The 19,920-nt window shown below is 47.0% G+C and overlaps 1 protein-coding gene across 1 annotated transcript in view; it reads left to right on the top strand.

Annotated features, from left to right (window-relative positions):
• LOC148517457 (macrophage mannose receptor 1-like) overlaps positions 1–19,920 on the top strand; it is a 273,872-nt gene that overhangs the window by 101,388 nt on the left and 152,564 nt on the right. The window contains exons 12-14 of the mRNA XM_088478603.1: positions 2,281–2,480; positions 8,606–8,733; positions 13,080–13,170. Coding sequence (XP_088334729.1) covers positions 2,281–2,480; positions 8,606–8,733; positions 13,080–13,170 — 419 coding nt within the window. The remainder of the gene's footprint in view (positions 1–2,280; positions 2,481–8,605; positions 8,734–13,079; positions 13,171–19,920) is intronic.

Raw genomic sequence — 19,920 nt, 5'->3', positions numbered from 1 at the left:
AAGCACGTATAAATTGGGATGTTATGAATATTTAGAGAAGTCCTCAGGCAGTTGTTGTTATGACAAATATTCACTATCTGCTTTGAAAGAAAACACAAAGTAAATAAATGAAACATTAAAACATGAACAACCCCTCTAGCTGAAAGTAGTACTGTATAAAATGTTGACTTGGTCATAGGCCCTGATTCAGAGCCGGACGCTATTTGCGCTTGCTCATTGATTAAAAAGGGGTGGCTATTCAAATGAACCGTTCGCACTTTGCGGTCTGTTCATGCCTCTATGTCTGAACGAGCGAACAAAACTTGTGGTCGTAATTTTGAAAAATACGCCCCCTGGACGCTCGCACCATACGTTATGTCCGCTATTTAATAGATTAATCGAGTACATCGAACAGCGTATGAACTGCTCGCTATTCTTGTGGTTGGTTTTTCCTACCACAATCTTGCGAGCAGTTCTGACTATAAATCAACCAAGTGATGTGGTCAATGAAGCTCCTGTATTAATTATGCACACCCATAAAACGCCCGTTTTGACCTTTAAGCACGCCTGCGTTCTGATTTCCATTCCCCGTTTTCAAGCACCTTCCCCTGTTACCACCCACATACGCCTCCTCCTGTCACTCAAAATAGCAGGCATTCGCTATTTAGAGAACAAACGATTTTCAGCCGCACTGACTGGTTCGCGCATGCGCATTAAAATCCGTACGCATGCGCAGATGTGCGAACATCGCTCATAACGAACGAGCGGCCGCTTACGAGCGGCTCTGAATCAGGGCCATAATGTCAACATGCCTGGCAATTCAACAGTGACCAAATCAATATTCATTATGTTGACACTGATTAAATGTTAAATGTTGACATGATTAGAATGTCGACAAACCGTTCCTGGTGGTCCAGTGGTGACATACCTGGTTCAACTGGTCCATCTTTCAGATGAGCTGACAGTGTCTTCCGGCTGTTCCTGTGGCGGTTCCGACAGTGAGTATTGCTAATACCTAACCCTCCCCCTTAGTGCCTAACCTCCTTTACCGCATCCTAGGACTTATCCTTCCCCTACTGCCTAACCCTGCCCTCCCGCAGCCAAACCATTACACTCCCTTCCCACAGCCTAAATCTGAGTACATCTGAACAACACATCGATCTTGCAACAGTCCGATATGATGCAACAACATATTGTGTCCACTAAAACAATGCATGATCCACCGTACAATGGCATGTTATATCATTACAGGAGTAATGTTACTGCACCATCAGATAGGAAGATGCAACCAGACAATTCAACTAACAATGAATTGAGGGTACACACTATACGATGGTCATTGCAATCCATCTCGTATAACAAGACTGGCCAATATATTTTATAGTGTGTACCCAGTTCAACTCTGTCAGCATTCTGAGAATGTCAGAATTTTAACGTCAACATTTTCCAGAAGTTGACATGTTCCATGTTGCCATTTTAACAATGCCAACATCATTCTGTTGACATTGTGGAGTCAACATTATGATTGTCGATATTGTAAATGTTGACATAATGACTGCATCCCCTACTCAGCAAAGCTGAGTTATCATGGAGAGCTTGGAGTTCTGTCAGAGACATACAGTATCTATAATGGGTGCACCGTTTGCTGTGGGTCGCTGATTCAAGGGGGGCTTGTGCCCTGATGAAGGTCTGACTGGGTGGCCACTGGCACCATATGTCCAAAGAAATCTCTGGAAATATGGCTCTTGGGGAGAATACACCAGATTCTAAAATATTGCAAAAACTGGTGGAGTTGTTCTACATGAAGTCACATATTTCAAATGGTAAACACACATTTTATTTGGGACTGTATGATGAGATGGAGAAGAGAGACATTTCCAGTTAGAGACGAACTGTCATTGGCCGAGTGAAGAGGGGAGGAGGGCATGTGAGTAAAAGTGAGGCTGGAGATGTAGGGAGGAGAATGGAGGTTAAGGGCTTTGTAGGTGAGTGAGGAAATTGATTCTTTGCCTGATGGGGAGCTAGTGGCAAATGTCACTATATAGTCATTGTTTGCCTTCTGGGCAATCCGAGCAAAGTGCCGACTAGTGACGGGAGAGGATTCCACCTGCAGAGACGGATTCTCCTGTGTTGGAGCTCATCAGAGTGATATGGCTGGAAGTTATTGCTCCAGTAGTATATTGGTTGTGGGAATTTTGGATATGACTGTTTTGGCCACTAGTAACAGTTACAGAACATCATATTTAAAATCTGCATTACTATTTGCATCATAACATATTCATTACAATATCAACTTTGAAGGAAGAAAACAAGGCTGTGTTGTTATGAGAACTGGAAACAAGGGCGGATTGTGGGATGTTGTCATCTGTAATGAAAAAGCTAAGTATGTCTGCAAGAAATTGGCACAAGGAGTGACACCGCCTCCCCACCCGACGACAACAGCAGTACCAACATGTCCGGAAGGATGGAGTACATCCAACCGTATAAGTGCATGTTACAAAGTAAGTAGACGGATAGAAGAAAAATTATATTAAAGGAATGTAATAACAAACAAACAAAAATGTATCTTAAAACTGAATGGGGAATATTTTGACAAAGATTTAGCAACTAGCAGTGCACCTAGATTTGGAAGCCGGCAGAAAAATCAGATGATGCGCAGTGTGCAAAAGCATAAATATCACATAAAATTCCAGCCTGCTAGTGCTTTAGAACAAGCAATTTCACTGAGTTAAACTTTTTCAATTCTTTAGTAAATTTCTCTTCAATTTAGCTGTATCATGATTAGGGGCCTGTCAAAAGTGGTGTCCAAATACAAAACATACAGTTCCTATTGTTCCGTAAAATAGGGCTGGTAGACCACATGGGCCTGGGGCTGAAAATGTTTAAAGGCCTATACTGAGAAGCGGAGAAGGTGTGGCCGGAGTCACGTGGGCACTTACAGCACATACACTACATACACTATCAGTCCCAATGTCTCTTTATGCTACAATTAAAAAAATAAATACAATTGCAGCTTTTTGTGAGAAAACTAGAAATAAAATGTTAATACTGATGATGATTTATGGGCAACTGTGTGGCCAGCTAGGCAGCTGTTTCTCTTGCTGCCATGATGATGGGCCTATTTTTAGGAGGGGGCCTGGAGCTTGAGCTCCATTTGCTCTATTGCTAATCTGGCCCTGCCTATCACAAGGTAGGTCACCTAAGGCGCCAGGTATTGGTGGCATCTGAAATACTATGGACCTGATTCGAACACACAGCAGCATGTATTGGAGGCCGCCCCTCTTTGATTTTTTGCAAATACCACTACAAACTCCTTCCCTTGTGTACATCCATGCAGTGGAATGTGCAAGATCTGAGACGCCAACTTTTAGCATCCGTGCACTCTGTAATATCGATTGGTGGGTCCTTATACACCTCCATTGGCCAGTCTGATTTTAGCTATCATTGGGTAGTGAATGTCCCATTGCTGTGTTCGTCTATTGAAGTCCCTTGGCAACACTGGGGCAAACTCCAATAGTCCCATTTCTTTCTCCACTGGTTGGTTTCCAGAGAACTCAAAACCCCCAGTAAATCTATATGGGGAAACAGGATTACCGAACAGCTTCCTTCATTGGCCATTCCCACCCCCCAAAAAAACACAGAAAAATGACCATAAACTGGCAAACTTGTAAATCCCAGAAAATGCAATGGATCTGCTGAAGTCCCATCCACTGACTGAGCCTCCATGGATAATCCAGTCAAGACCTTGGACTCCTTGTATTGCTCCTGTTTATTCAAATTCAGTGCTTCCTTCCCATACATCCAACAACATTCTGCACAGCTGCAGTAACATCACAGTGCCTTGGGAAGACTGTGGGCTGTACTGGAGTCTCCTGGACAAATCCTCTACTCTGAAGGATAACACTCTCCCAACCACGCAACCATTTCTACTGTGTACCCCACTTCTATCACCTATGGTGCATCAGGATAGTGGGTTCCTTCTACCCCCTTTTTACAAGTAAAAGCTGTCTAAAGGCATGCAAATTTTGGGTCTCAAGTTTGCCCAGTGATGCTGACCCATCCTCGTCTGAAGATCCTTCAGGTGTTTCAAAGGCAATGGGGTTGGCTGTGGCATCTGTGGAATCCACCATCTCATTCTTGCTGTAGATTTGTAGATCAGTCAGGAAAATCCTTATAACTTGGTCTTGGTTTGCCTTCCTTGGGCCTTGTCTTCTCTGCATCAACCACTCCTAAAGGTGGTGTGACTTCCTCTCTGGCTGAGAGATTAATCTGGTGCAGGCGGTGCCTCCTGGCATTCACCCATTGTCCTTGGATGCCAGCCTCCCCCAGCATAACTAGCAATGTAGCTGGTTGCACACTTGCCTCTTTAGCTGCCTCCTTCCCAGCATCCACTTTGAAGATATAATTTCCCAGCTGGGCTGGCTGAGGAGCAAGGTGTCTCCCTGAAGCACACCCTATATCAATTGCAGCTGGAAGGGACCTCTTTTCCCTGGGGATGATTTCTATAGACTGGTTGACTGATTCTTTGGTTAGTGGAAATAAATAATCTGTTGCAGGAAGGGCCTTTCAGCATCCACCCTTTGACATTGGTTCTGCCAGATTGTGCTATTGAGCTTTCCCCAATCTAATGCCTATTCTTGAGCCAATTCAAAATACTCCTCTATGAATTCCAACTGCTCCAGGAGACTCATCTTGGGACCCGATGTAGAATCCACATTCGGTATATGCTGAAAAAGCCTTGACCAGGTTTACTTGATCATAGCTAAGGTCCTGGATGATTTCCCTATGATCCTTATAATGATAGAAGACACCACGCAGTTCATATTCAGCTTCTTACTCCTCACGGTCCATCCCTACCAAAGGATCTACCAGGGTTGATGACCTGGACTCTTGCAGCTGATTCGCTTCTGCGCTAGCAACAGGCCTATCTGTAGCCTGGCCGGATTGCTGGGTATAAGTATTGGGATTCAACACTGTTTCAGCTGGCTTTCCCTTTGAACACTGACTTGGTAATGTCAGATTTTCTAGAGCAGGATGTGGTGTCTTTCGAGACAGCTGGCCTAACTTCTAGGTGACCGATTTAATGAGCATCTTCCACTCAGGATCTTTAGCCAGATCTCAGTTTATAGCACCATCTATGCACTGGAAGAAGGCATCCATGAGGGCTCTCATCTGCTCCCAGTTGTTGGCTCCTTCTGTCTCTACTCAAACATTGAAGAAGTGCTCCCAGGGATATGGGCATTCATTATGTATTGATGAAAGTGACTGTTCCACATACTGGAGCTTTACCGGAGAGTCTCCATCCAGGACCAAAATCTCCTCTGAATACCTATGACAGTTCTGTTCTTTCTTCGGGCCATCTTTATGGTGCGGCTTTTACCCACTCTCATTCACAGTGAAGCTGGGATTTACTACCATGCACTTTGCACCAAGGGCTTCTGTACCATGAAATTTGCTGTGCACTCCAGATCTCTCACTCAATACTGCTGGTAGGGTACACAGACACTCCCCAGCTAGTATTCTTCTTTTACGCCTCTTATTGGAGTCCTGACACTGGAACCTCCATATTTGGGAACATACAGTAGCCTGTTAATAAGCTTTTTGTATGTACCAACCCACACTAACCTCACATCTAGGCGGACCACAATCCTAGCATCATGCCGGGTCGCCTCATTGTGATATCCCTCATGGAACACGGCCCACTATTCTGTACTGCCCGGAGGGTGAATGCACCTACCCTTGAGCCAGTACCCTTGTCACTCTTGGATCCTTCTTTTTTTCCCAACTACTGGTCACAGGCACTCCCAAGCAACTATAGTGTGCATGGTTGGTGCTTTGGATATTCGGATATTGCCTAACTGGGATTGGGTCATCCCACTGCTGCCACCACATGATAATACCTGGCTTAGTGTATCACTCTGTGCCACACAACTGGCTTACCCTGTACCTATCCAAGGTTTAAATATCACCCAGGCAACTATCCAAAATAGAGGACTACATTATATATACACCAGCAATTATAATAATTAAATAATAACCCGCAAAAAATAGCACTACAGTCTGGCACAGATTACATACAAGGTATAATAAAAACACTTCACCAGTATCCTAGTTTCTCTCAGGGCTGCTTCTATCCAAGCTTTTCCCTGGACAAAGACCCTCTTTTCTTCAGCGAGGCAGCAGTCCTGTGTCACTGTCAATCCACTTTTGGCGGATGCACTGCTTCCCAAGACCTTGAGAGGTAGATCCAGACAAAGGCAGTACTCCAGGGATCAATTATCCCTATCCTGTCACATGGCAGAGATCAAAATCTCAATGCTAGTCTGGCTGTAGCTATCACTGGTTAGTGAATGCCCAATTGCTGTTTTTACAAACTCTCCTAAACTTGCCCACCAAGTTAAGCTGTCAGTCACCTGTGCTACTGCAGCAAGTGCTGTAGAGCAGAAGCGATATGTCTGTGAACACCTTTGTTGTAAGACATATCGCGGGTACTTACCTAATCCTGTTGATATTCTGACTGCCAGCATCCCAACCGCCAGGATGACTCAATTACCAGCATGGACTACACATGACAGCTGGTTATTTATTCTGTATGAGCCCGGCAGTCATTGCTGTGTCATTAATGTTTTTTTGCCTGTTCTGATCAGAATCGGTATGTAATGCCGGCAGCTTTTTAGCCGCCGGATCAAATATCGACAGCGGGAGCCCCGACGTGTCGGAATCCCGCCAACATCAGGTAAGTAGTCTAACCCTCCCCTCTCCCCCCCCTAACCCTAAACCCAATTTAGGGGTGCCTAACCCTAACCTTCCCCCTTAGTACCTAACGCTAACCTCCCCCCCATAAGTGCCTAAACCTAGCCCCGCTCCCCGCACTATAAACCTAACCCTCCCGGGGGGGCCTAACCCCCCATAGTGGTGCCTAACCCTAACCCCCCCTTTCCCTACCCTAACCCTCCCGGGGGGGTGCCTAACCCTAAGTCCCACTGTGGGTCCCTAACGCTAACCCCCCCGCGGCTACACGCTAAAACACCCGGCTTACCTTCATTCGGGATTTAGTAGTGGGGCTAATGATAGGTGTTGGGATTTTTGACTCCTATCTTTAGTCCCATGTCGGGAATGTGGCTGTCGGGTATCCTAACTACATACCATTCTGATCTGCCATGCCTAGAACCTGCCTCTGATATTTACTGATGTATCAGCCAAGATTTCTGCATTCCTGTCCTCAAAGGTGATAAACTGCCTGAGACCAATATTCATGGAATTTATCGATTTTTTGCTACTGCGCCTGTGTGAAAAACCCTAGAAACTTGTAGGGTGCATGCATTACACTGTGTGTACGCAGGGAGCCGGAGTTGTGATTGAGATGAACAGTATAAGAAATGTATTGGAAATGTTCTGGGCGTTCCTAGGCGGCAGCTAAACAGACTCACGGAGATGGTCCTTCTTCTGGGCATGTTATGGGAGTGTCACGGGTGTCATGGAGGCCATACTCTACAATCTGCACCTGCCATAGGGCTGGTGCAAGTTTTGATGGTACGACCAATGGTGGTGTCTAAGGACGCACAGCCCCTGGAGACGCTCAAAGTGGGCGCCTCTGTCCTTGCAGATGCATGGATGTACACCTGGGAAGGACTAGCTGCGGTATTTAGCATAAAGTCGCACAAGCAATACCAGCAAAAGATGCACACACAGGCGCTGCAACTTGCAAATCAGAATCAGGCCCTACATGTGTTAGTTGTCAGAGAGATGCAAAAAAATACTTTATGCTCACTGGTCATGTCCCAGTATATGTCCACCAATCTGTACAGATTATATCCGGCTAGTGACTGCAAGCCAATCTCTTTAGACTTGTGAAGCCTAAAGGTGCGTACACACTAGGCGATTAGGAATACAGTACGATTACGATGTCGTTCCTGATTCCCTGTAGTGCCTACACTGACCGATGTGTTGTACAGTGTAGACACCCTCCCTCATTCCTGAACATGGCCAATCTATCGTTATAGGCAGATTGGCCTGCATGTTCAGGCGATGATAGATGACGGAAACGACCAGCGGGAGCGCACATCGCTGGTGGTTTCCGTCATTATAGTGCACTATTACTGAGCGATTGCACGATCACAATGCCGTAATCATGCAACTGCTCATGAATATCGCCAAGTGGGTACGCACCGAATTCTGTGCACTCTCCCTACTCTTTGCTACCAATCAAGAATGATGCACATAAATACTACTTTGCAGTATGATATCTCTCAGCAGATGAATGGGATAGACAGCTGATTTGCAAAAGTGAAGAAGGGTTTATGGTTGTTTCCCACTAGAAAGTGTATTCTTTTCTTCCATTTTACAAATGCAATTAATCTTCTCTGAGGATGACCCACTGATATCAAGGGTGCAAGCAGACATATAAAGGCTCTTAAGCAGTGTATAGCCATTAACATACAAGAAGTTACAGCTGTACAGTATTTACATATATAGTGGTAAGATGTGGCCGTACGGTAAATGTAAGTGAATGGAATGTGATAGTTTTGGAATGAAGCAGTAGTAGAAGTGGCAGTACGGCATACCATTGTATAACAGTATACTTACACCACTGTACATATTACATGTTATCTGTATCTTTCACCAGCATTACCATAGAGACGCCAGTGAGAGAAAGACATGGTATGAAGCCCGGGATTATTGCAGAGCAATAGGAGGTGACTTACTCAGTATTAGCAGTAAGGTGGAAGAGAAGATAGTAAAGACAATGCTGATGTAAGTATTATTAAGATGTATTTATATTGTGCCAATATACTCCACAGCACTCTACAGCTGGAGACAAATACAGTAATATAGCAAGAACGGAGGTAAAAGAGCCTTACTCACAAGCTTACAATCTACTGCAGTGTTTCCCAACCTCGGTCCTCAAGGCACACTAACAGTCCAGGTTTTAGTGATATCCAAGCTTGAGCATGGATAGTTAAATCAAAATAACTGAGGTACTAATTAAGACATCTGTGCTCAAGTATGGCTATCCTTAAAACCTTGCCTGTTATTGTGCCTTGAGGACTGTGGCTGGGAACCTCTGATCTACTAGAACACAGGTTCTCAAACTGGGTCAGGATCCTAAACCAGGGCCGTAACTAGGGTAGTGTGACCAGTGCCATGGCACAGGGCACCGCAGGGCAGGGGGCACTGTTTGGGCCTGTTAATTTTCCTGTTTATTATCATTCTCACTTTTAGCTTCCTCTTCTTTTATACCCAGCATCTCCTGGCTGCCCCTATCTTTTCCCTGGCCCTTCCCCATGAAGCCATGGCCCTTTTTCAGATGCACTCTCTTATGTCCCTATTTAAGAAATGGGGGAGGGGCGGGGGGGGAGGCGCCAATGCTCTCTCTGGCACAGGGCACCAAAAAGTCTAGCTACGGCTCTGCTAGACTTTTTGGGAGAAGCCTGGAGAGGAGAAGTAGGTGGGCAGAGTTGGGGGGCAGGGCCGGTCATAATTGCGTCATTAAGCCCCACCCCTCGCTGTAAATGGCCGCAGTGCATACATTAATAGGGGGCGGGCTAAATTACACTATTATCATAGAATTGCATCATTAGGCCCCGCCCCCAATGCACGGACCAACCTATCGCCACTAATAGTCTCCCCATTCTATCTACTTCACTAGGAAGTGGCCAGAATGCGGAAGAAATGCCTATCTTTCCGGGGGCGCAGGGGGTTACCTGAAAAATCGTGAGCCTCCCGAGAATTCCGGGAGGTTAGGCATGTATGGAGTATGAGTAATGAGTACACCTGTGCACCTGCTGGGTGACCTGGAAAATGTACTCTGTGTGGGGTCCTGAGGACCAAGGACCTCATGCAGAGTCTCTCGCTAGATGCGATCGCTCATTGGAAAAAAGGGGCCTTATATGGAAATCATGCGCTCGCTCTTTGCGGTGTGAGGCCGCCTCTATGTCTTAGCGAGCTACGGCATTTTGCGCTCGCAAGTGTTTAAAGACGCCCCCTTGTCACTCGCAGCCCACGTCATCTCCGGGCAAAGAAGGATTAATTGGGAACATCATGAGCCATCGGAGCTGCTCCTAGCGCTTGAGGTAGACCATACCTTCCCGCAAGCACTGCAAGCAGTAAGGGTAAAAAACAACACAAGTCACGTGTGCCATAATTCTACTTTGCTAATTATGCACTCCCATTAAACTCCGTTCTGACAGTCAGGCACGCCTGCGTACGCACATCCACTTCCCCGTTCACAAGCACCTTCCCCTGTTACCACCCACAAACGGTGCAATCTGTCACTCAAAGTAGCGACATGTCTATGTACTACGAGCGCTCGCTTCTACATCGCAGCCGCTAGTTTGCGCACGCGCACTGAGAATAGTACACATGCCCAGTTGTGCGACCATCGCACAGAGCGAGTGAGCGGCCGCTTGCGAGAGACTCTGAATGAGGTCCCAAGTTTGAGAACCACTGTTCTAGAAGATATAATCAGATCTGTCTCTCACTTTCTAGAATGCAATTGAGAAATAATAGCTAAAGTCCACTTTTAATTTTTAGAAGCTGTAATAAATCTAACCCTACTGTATATGTCACATACTGCATATTGATGCTGACAGCTTGCCATGGGAAAAGTGCTTACTGGGGATACATGAACCAAGATTAAAAAGGTCCAAGGACCGGCTGGGGTTACTTTAAATATATAAGGAAGACTGTATTAAACCTCCTAAATAGTGGAGAAATGGCTTTTATCTATCATTTATCAACTACATTCTATAAAATGATAGGCAGAAGCTGATTGGTTGCTATGAACAGGACCATAGGGAGGGCGGTGCGGCCGGTGCCTCCGCACAGGGTGGATTCCTCCAAGGCCACCGGCCGCAAACTGCCCGGCTCCGGAGGTCTGCATAAAGAGACCTCCTGCAGTGCTGCTTGGCGCTCATAGAGCAACGCCGATGAAGATCCCCACCCTCCTCCCACCCCCTGGTGGAAATGGTATACGCTCGGGGGGGGGGGGGAGCGAGAGGGGTGTCAGTAACTTCTGTCCACTTCTTTACTCGTTTGAAGGTTTGATACATCTCCCCATGGTTTGGATTATTTACCATAGCAGGCCCATGTGAGTAATTGAGTCAGCTGATCATTAGTAAATGTGTAGAGGTGGAGTTGATAACAATCAGGCTAGCTTAGTATAATAATATCTGCATTGCTGGTCCAGAATTACCAGAAGCGTGAGGATATTGGGGTGATGTTTAGCCAACTGGTTTTGTACTATAGGTCATTATTCCAAGAAAAACTTTTGGGAATCGATGCACTACAGTATACTTGTGATTGACTGTTGTAATTAAAATGTAACTTTTATGCAATTCATGAAAATATTGCTATAGAAATGCTCTGATTTCCACAAACTAGTGTAGTTCAAACTAAAAAAAAAAATAAAAACAATGTTTAACTTTAAATATACATTGTGTACTGTATGTTACAAAACCGGGACTCAGGGCCTGATTCAGGCCCGCTCGCAAGCGGGTCAATGGTGGCCCAGTGCGCACGACGGAGCCGGCTCCGTCGTGCGCATGCGCGAGACCCGGATAGCGACGGGCAAACCATCGCTCTGGGTCTCATACCAAAGGGAGCGTGCTATCGATGTTGAGTGACAGCACGCACCCTTTGGTGGGTGGGCCGGGGGAGTGGCTACCCAGACGGAGGCATTCCCATGGGAACGCCTACCGTCTGGGGCCGGCCCCACTGACATCACCATCGCGACCATCTTCCTGGCCGCTCGCTATAGCTGTGGGTGGTCACCCACAGCTATGCGAGCGGCCAGGAGGCCGCTCAAAAAAACAAGAAGGCCAGCCCTGATTCAGAGCGAGCGCTCTGTCAGAGCGTCCGGCTCTGAATCAGGCCCTTAGTCATGCTTACCCTGTTCAGCGGTGCTTTATTAAGGTGGGACATTCTGTCCCAGAGCACTGTCGTTTCATTCTTGAGGGTCATGGGTGCAGCCATGTTGAGTCTGATCAGGTGAGCACTAACATCCAGTCTCGACCTGCAGCAGCGCTCACATGACTGCTTCCTCCTATCCCTGAAAAAAGCGCACTATTTAAGCCTGCATCTGCCACTAGCACATGTCGGAACAATGTGGGTTAGTACTCCTCTGTATGTGGTTCTTAACCTTCCTGTGATCTCACTCACCAACGAGTAGGTACTACCTCTAATCCACTGCCTCATCCTGCGCTGCTGACAACTGGATTACGGCAAGCTGCTGCTCACAGCATTCTGCAGCATTGTGCTGTGTCCAGCTTCCAGTTTGCTTCTTATCAGTCTGTGGGCCTGATTCAGAGCCGCTTGTAAGCGGCCGCTCGTTCGCTCCGAGCGATGTTCGCACATCTGCGCATGCGTATGGGTCGTAATGCGCATGCGCCAACCAGTCATTGCAGTCGGAAATCGAGCGCTCGCAAAATAGCGAGTGTCTGCTAATTTGAGTGACAGGATGAGGCGTTTGTGGGTGGTAACAGGGGAAGGTGCTTGAAAACGGGGAGTGGTGATCCGAAAGCAGGCGTGCCAAAAGGTCAAAACGGGCGTTTTAAGGGTGTGCATAATTAACAAAGCAGCGTCATCGACCACGTCACTTGGTTGTTTCTTAGCCTGAACTGTTCGCATGATTGACGTAGGAAAATCCTACCACAAGCACTGCGAGCAGTTCAGATGCCTTTCGATGTACTCGATTAATCAAATAAATAGCGGAGATGACGTAGGATGCGAGAGGCCAGGGGGCATCTTTACAAAATAGCAAGCGCATATTTTGTTCGCTCGCTCAGACATAGAGGCGTCAACAGACCGCAAAGAGCGAGCGCTCAATTTAAGTAGCCGGTCCCTTTTTCTGAACGAGCGTCCACAAATAGCGTCCGGCTCTGAATCAGGCCCTGTGTTCAAGCACTGGTCCCAGTCCAGTTCAAACCTGTGGTTTTAGTCCGGTTCAGCTGCTTTTACCTGTTTTTACAAATAATTTACATACTGTCACCCCTAAACGTGACAGTATGTAAATTATTTGTTATGTCTAGTATTAACAACAAAATGTATTGTCTACAGTTGAGCATGTTGCAAATACTAAGTGTTTATTATTTTCTTTTAAGGGAAGCTCGTGTTTACAGTCAGTATGTCTTTTGGCTTGGTCTAGTGACCAGTGATCCAGATGAAAGCTATTCGTGGTCAGATAATACACCTGTAAGTAATTCATTATACTGTATGTTGTGAGTAATTCACATTGCTCCGCTGACGGGACAGCTGCTCCGAAAAGCAGTTATCCCCATGGTTAGTATCGCAGCCAGGGCCGGCTCTAGGGGAGTTCGACCAGTGTGGACAAACAGGGGCACCACCCATAAAGGGCACACCCTTCCCCAACATCCCGATTTCAGCGGGACATTACTGTCCCGCTGTTCCACCCGGCATCCATTCACTGACGGGAGAGGGCTGGGGGAAGCCCATCCAGTGACGGAGGGCTGGGCTTTACCCCCAGCCTGTTGTTATTTGGAGGTGTGCACGCATGGCACTTAGAAGGCGTGGCATATGGAAATTAGGCCACACCCCAATTTTGGTTGCGCTCAGACCCCTGGAGCCTGCCCTGATTGCAGCTACTTCTGTAGCTGCATTACTTACCTGCTACCTGTCGTCTCGGCTACGCATGCGTGACCTCCGGATCCCTCGCTGCATCCATCGAACTCCTTCCCATAGGAAGGAGCAGGGATCTGAGAACAAGCGCCATCTGAAGATGTCGCTTGTTCTCAGAAGCAAAGTCCAAAAACTTTCAGTTTTCAGAGTTTGTTGAATACCAACTAGGCCCCATAGTCTGTTGCATTGTTATGTTGTAAATCAGAAATTATCACCCAGATACATTTCTGGGGCCACACTGGCAGCTCTATATCCTTACATGAAGCCACACACACTTTTTCTCAATAATATGGTAAAAGAATGCATTTATTCAAAGAAATAGACACCGAACTGTAATAATGGTGTGTAGTCACTTTGATGACAGTCACTATGTCCCCTGTGTCTCTCCAGTCTTGTGCCCCCCAGTGTCTTCTTCATCTCTGTCCTCTCTCTGGCTCTCTCTCTGTCATCCATGTCATCCCCGTCTCCCACTCTCTATAATCTGACCCCCCTCCACCCAACACGGAGTAGGGCCACAAAGGGTGTTGTAGTTGAAGGTGAGGCAATTGGGGACATGGAGGGGGGCCAGCTACAAGTGCTGATAGGTGTCTTCCCTTTTTGCTTCGCACTGCTCTTTTCCGTTGCTCTAACCCATGTTGCGAACCCCACACCTCTCCTTCCTGTCTTCTTCCTCTTGCAGCTTCACATTGACCTATTAGCTGCGAGTAAGGGTTAGGGTTAGGCACTAGGGGGAGGGTTAGGCACTAAGGGGCCTATTCATCAAACCTTAACTTTCTCTTTAGGTAATTAGGTTTAGAACTCGCATGGAGTTCTACCTAATTACCAGAGGAAGTCATCATTCCTCCTCTCCATAACTATCTATTTAGAAAAGCTGTCATTTTTGTGATGACATCTTTTCAGGAAATAGATAGTTATCCCTGTCTACTCTAACTTACCGCAGCTGGAAACAGTTGTGCGCATGCGCTGTTAAATTCGTTAACCCAGCGCATGCGCAGCACTGCCTACAGATGCGGTAAGTTTGTGTCCCCCCCTCTGCTCACCTGCCCTCCCTCCCCCCCACTCACCTTCCCCCGTTCAGCACTTACCTGTCCGCGCAGCAGCCTCCGGCTCCGTCTGCTGTGCTGTCACATGGTCTCACAGCACAGTACTGTTTACACAAAAAACAAAAAAAGTATTTTTTTTTTTCTAAACTTTATTGTGTTCTGCTGGGAGAACACATGACAGCATAGCAGACGGAGCCAGAGGAGAGACCAGAGTGCTGGAGGAAGATGCCGGGGACCTCACCAGTTGGAAGCAGGTAAGTGTTACCTACTATACGCCACCTCACAGTGGCGTATGGTAACACCATCAAATTCCGAAAAGACATAATTTTCGGAATTTGATGAATACCATAATTTCCATATCCCCATACTAATGTAAGTGGAGTGTGGAAATTAACTTAGCAAGGAGATATCAGTGATATTTCCTGTGCTAAGTGTGTTCATGAATACCAAAATAATGTTATTTAAGTAAAATGTCCTTAAAATTTTTATTTTAGTATTGATGCATAGGCCCCTAAGGGAGGAGGGTTAGGTTTAGACATTGGTTAGGGGGAGGTTAGGTTTTAGCACTAGGAGGGGGGTTTAGGTTTTAGGCATCGGTGGAACCTGGGAGAGACTGTTAGGGGTAGGGTTATGGGTTAGGTGAGGCTTTTCTTACTTCTAGGCGTCACGATTGTAACCTGGTCGGGATGCTAGCATCGAGATTCTGACTCATCCTGTATATTTCTATGTAATATAGATAAATAATATAATTAAGATCGGTATCTACACAATCATTCATATTTTGATAATTAATTAACAGTACACAATTTATGGAAAAGCTGATGAAACAGCATCGGCTCCATGGTTGCTAATTTACTAACAGTAAAAAAGTGTAATATTTTTGTCAGTCGGAGATCATTAAATATATTGCTCCTAGATTACATTACAAATACTTCTGATTGCCCAAATGCTTAATGCATCAGTAGAAATGTTGTTGTTAGTGAATAGTTTTAACATTATCATTAACATTGTCAAGGTTTGGCAACGCTGATGGGGATGTATTTTTGAGGGTTTCGACCCACAGTTTAGCATGCCTGTACAAGAGTGTATATACCCTTATTACCTCCCAACTGTCCTGATATGGGGATCTCAACAGGGGTGGAGTTTTGACGAAAAGTGGGTGTTTCTGGGCAGTTTAGGGCAGAGCAGGATGGAGCTAATTATGCTCTGATTTTGCATTTCTAAACGTTGATAAGTAATAAGATCTCCATCGGCTTATTGCTAATTAAATACCTGAAACAACCTTACTTAACTTAGCACTTAACTTATCTAATAAATAAAGAGACGGACACCATAACAGCTTGGATAAAAGGTCACAGCTTTTATTTCAGAATTAATTAATTAATTAATTCACCTAACCATGGTGGCCAGGAGATGCTGCATACTCAGTTCTAGCTTTCAAGCTGACATACATGGGGAACGACTAAAACGCTCCCCCTAAAGACGCACTTACGCCTCCCTCCTGGGCCAGTCTACTCCGAGCGCTTACGTACAAACGCGCTCGGGTCCCCTCGTACGAGAAGGACAGACTCGTCATGTTACATCGAGGTACAGCGCCCTCACAACGCTCTCTTGCGCCACGATAAAGCCACTGAGATGCAGCGTTCTCCCGCCAAAGCCAGCCTCAAATCGAGACTGGCCCGCCACCAAGAGAAAAAACCACTAATCCAAAAAGGCAAACAACTCCTTAATGTCACAACCCACCATAGAGACCCCAGAATCAGACTCCGGCACTTACTTCTTAGGACGCAGCTCTCTGCTTCCCCGCCGGTCTGTTCTTGCAGGCGATCTCTCCCTCTGCTCCCCGGCGGCTTCTGCATCCGGTCCTCAGCCTCTGGTCCGGCGGCTAACACGTGGATCCACCGTGGGTCTCCGGTCCATGGGCGTGGCCATCTTGGATTGCCCATGTGACGCGATCTCCAATAGACTTGCTTCTTCTTCTCTTCCAGCCAGTCAGCATCCAGCACTCCCTTTAAAAGGATCTTTACTGCTCTCACTAGTTGCCAGTGCAACAAGTCCTCTTAGCCTGTCTAAGTGAGCCTCCACACTGCGCTCTGAAGTATCTGCTGACTCCTTTTCTGACAGCCGCGACAAGTAGCTTCCACGCTACCACCAACCATCTACGGCTCCCAAGCCACGACAAGTAGCTTCCATGCTACCACCAACCATCTACGGTTCCCAAGCCGCGACAAGTAGCTTCCACACTACCACCAACCATCTACGTCTCCCAAGCCGCGACAAGTAGCTTCCAGGCTACCACCAACCATCTACGGCTCTCAAGCCACGACAAGTAGCTTCCACGCTACCACCAACCATCTACGGCTCCCAAGCCGCGGCAAGTAACTTCCACACTACCATTAATCATATAGGGCTCCCAAGCCGCGACAAGTAGCTTCCACACTACCATAATCATATACGGCTCCCAAGCCGCTACAAGTAGTTTCCACACTACCACCAATCATCTACGGCTCCCTAGACGCGAGAAGTAGCTTCCATGCTACCATCAATCATTCACGGCTCCCTAGCCGTGACAAGTAGCTTCCACTCTGCCATCAACCATCCACGGCTAATTAGCCGTACCAAGTAGCCTGTGCTACCACCATTCACCTCACGACTAATCAGCTGCACCAAGTAGCCTGCACTACCACCATTCACCTCACGGCTAATCAGCTGCGCCAAGTAGCCTGTGCTACCACCATTCACTTTATGACTTCCTGGTCGCTCTCAGCAGCGCCCAGGTTACTAACCCATCCTCAGTCACTCCAGTATCCTCTTGATGCGTAGAAACTTCATTAGACCTAGTCTCCTTCAGAAGGCAACTGAGTTGAATAGACCTAGTCCTAACCCCAGCCCGGAAACACAATTTAAAGAAACCACATCCGTAACACTTAATAAACAAACCTAAACCCAAATTAAAATGAACCCCGTCTGGATGAAAAAAATCTAGCTAAATCCAAACCCCAAAAGCTATGCCTGACTACCAAGCCACCAAAGGACAGGACATGTTTATTCAAAGCTCTATTAACCTTATGTCTTGCCCTATCCAAAGCCTTTTGGTCCCGCTCACCACGCCATACCAGTCGCGTCACTATTTCAGACCATACAATGCGCACATTCGGCCACAACAAATGAACCACATCAACCAACTCTCTCAGCTGAAAAGACAACTCCAAACCTTTCAATATACAAAGATCATTCCAACAACATGCAGGACCAACCAATCAGGTACTCCAGATTTTGCTGCAGACTCCACCAACAAATCTCGCACGGATGCACACAGCAGGCCATGCACACCTATCCAGCGAACATGCCTACCATCCAACAATAAACTGGCACGTCTAGCCAAACCATGCCGTTCAGCCCAGAAAATATAGGAATGGCCGACAAGCCAAACCTGCTCTTCTCCAAAGTCTTCCACTGTAAGGAAAGAACACCCTAATCGTGAGCCACTGCACCAATACCAAACTGCACACAACAAAATTAACACATAGCATCTAAACTAGTAGGGATGCAATGGGGGAAACAGGTAACCCGAATGAAAAAAAGAAAAACTAAAAAACCTTCCCCGTGAACCAAGTTGGGCCAGATAATGGTCCCCGGGAGGAAAAATTAAAAATCCCTTCATACCCCCACTTATCAAATGCTAACCATTCAATAACTGGCGGGTAAACAACGTTTTTGGGTTGGTGCAGGAGCGCACCTGCAGTTTGTCGCAGCGAACATCACTGCTGGATGCTCCCGCTATTGCCGCACTAGTAGCAGCACCGATCTGGAAGGAATGGGTCCCGGAACTAGCGCCATCTAAGCCTAACGCCAATAAACTACACCGAAGAATAGCAGCAAATTGAAATTTGGAAAGAGGGGACAAATTTGAATGCACCAACCATTGGGCACCACCTGCCGGGCGACCAGCCATATACAACGCGGCAAGTCGCACCGTGCAAACAGAGGCGTCACCCTGGTTATGCAAGGTAAACCACCTGCCTCGGCCTAACTGATCCGTCTTGGAAAACCGTAGTTTGCACAAAACGGATGTCTCCTGGAACACGATGTCTCCCATCATGAACCCTGTGGACACCGAGGACTTGCTGAAAACTACAATCTCACTGACCCTAAAAGCCCCCCAAAAATGCGACTGCATAAGCCAAATGGAACAGCGAGGCCTCAAAAGAATCCGAAGCCACACTGTCCATCACACCCAGCAAGCAAACAAGGAGATGGAGATCGATAGGCATGCGGGAGTCAGCCCTGGCAGGAAACTCCTTGGCCCATCCTTTAAGGGCTTTAGAAAGGAGGAATGATTTGATGGGATCTGGTAAACCCTTTAATTTACTGAAAAAGGAAATCCCTGCCAGGCCCGAGGCCATGGAAGCCTTGGAGCGACCATACTGGTAATGCCCCCAAACGAACCTAGACATAAACTCCAAGGAAGACTTACCCGACTGGGGGCTTTGCGAACAGAAAGCCTGCCAGTCCTGCCACGCCACAGAATAAGCTCTCCGAGTTGCTGGACTCAGCGACCTCTGCGCAAAGGCCCTCTATTCCGGCCTGAATATCTGCCATACAAAAGGAGGGCAAGGTAACCCAACTGCAGAAGCTGCCGGTGCCAGCAAACGGAAATGGGAAAATTGGAATTGGGACAATGAATCAGCAATCGCATTATGCACCCCAGCGACGAGTGGTTAAGGAGACGCAAAGCCAGGGGGGAGGAAGAACGCTGATAACTACATGCTGACTAGCCAAACGCTCCCTCCATAGCTCGACTGCCACTACAATGGGAAAAAGTTCCAACAAAAGCAAATTACTAGTAAGGCCTTCCAAATGCCACTCAGGAGGCCAGAGCGCTGCGCACCACTCCCCATTAAAAAAGGCCCCAAAACCAGAGGAACCAGCCGCATCGGTGAAAAGCTGCAAAGTAGCACCACAGGAGCCGCAGGCCAAATGCGTTCACCATTAAAACGAACCAGAAAACTGGACCAAGGGCAAAAGTGAGCGCTCGCTCTGAATCAGGGCGCTGCTTTTTTTTTTAAACCGGCCTCCTGGCCGCTCGCTAAGCTGTGGGTGACCACTCACAGCTTTAGCGGGCGGCCAGGTGATGGTCGCGATTATCGAGACCATTGGGCTTGCGACGAGACCCTTGTGGTAGGGTCTCATTCCCGCAAGCCCCAGTGAGCTTCCTGCTCTAATAGAGCAGGAAACTCACTACTAACATCACGAGTAATGT

This window comes from Taudactylus pleione, unplaced genomic scaffold (genome assembly GCF_031769625.1).
Source record: "Taudactylus pleione unplaced genomic scaffold, aTauple2 ptg000216l, whole genome shotgun sequence".
Classification (NCBI taxonomy): domain Eukaryota; kingdom Metazoa; phylum Chordata; class Amphibia; order Anura; family Myobatrachidae; genus Taudactylus; species Taudactylus pleione.
This window is presented reverse-complemented; position numbering and strand designations above follow the sequence as displayed.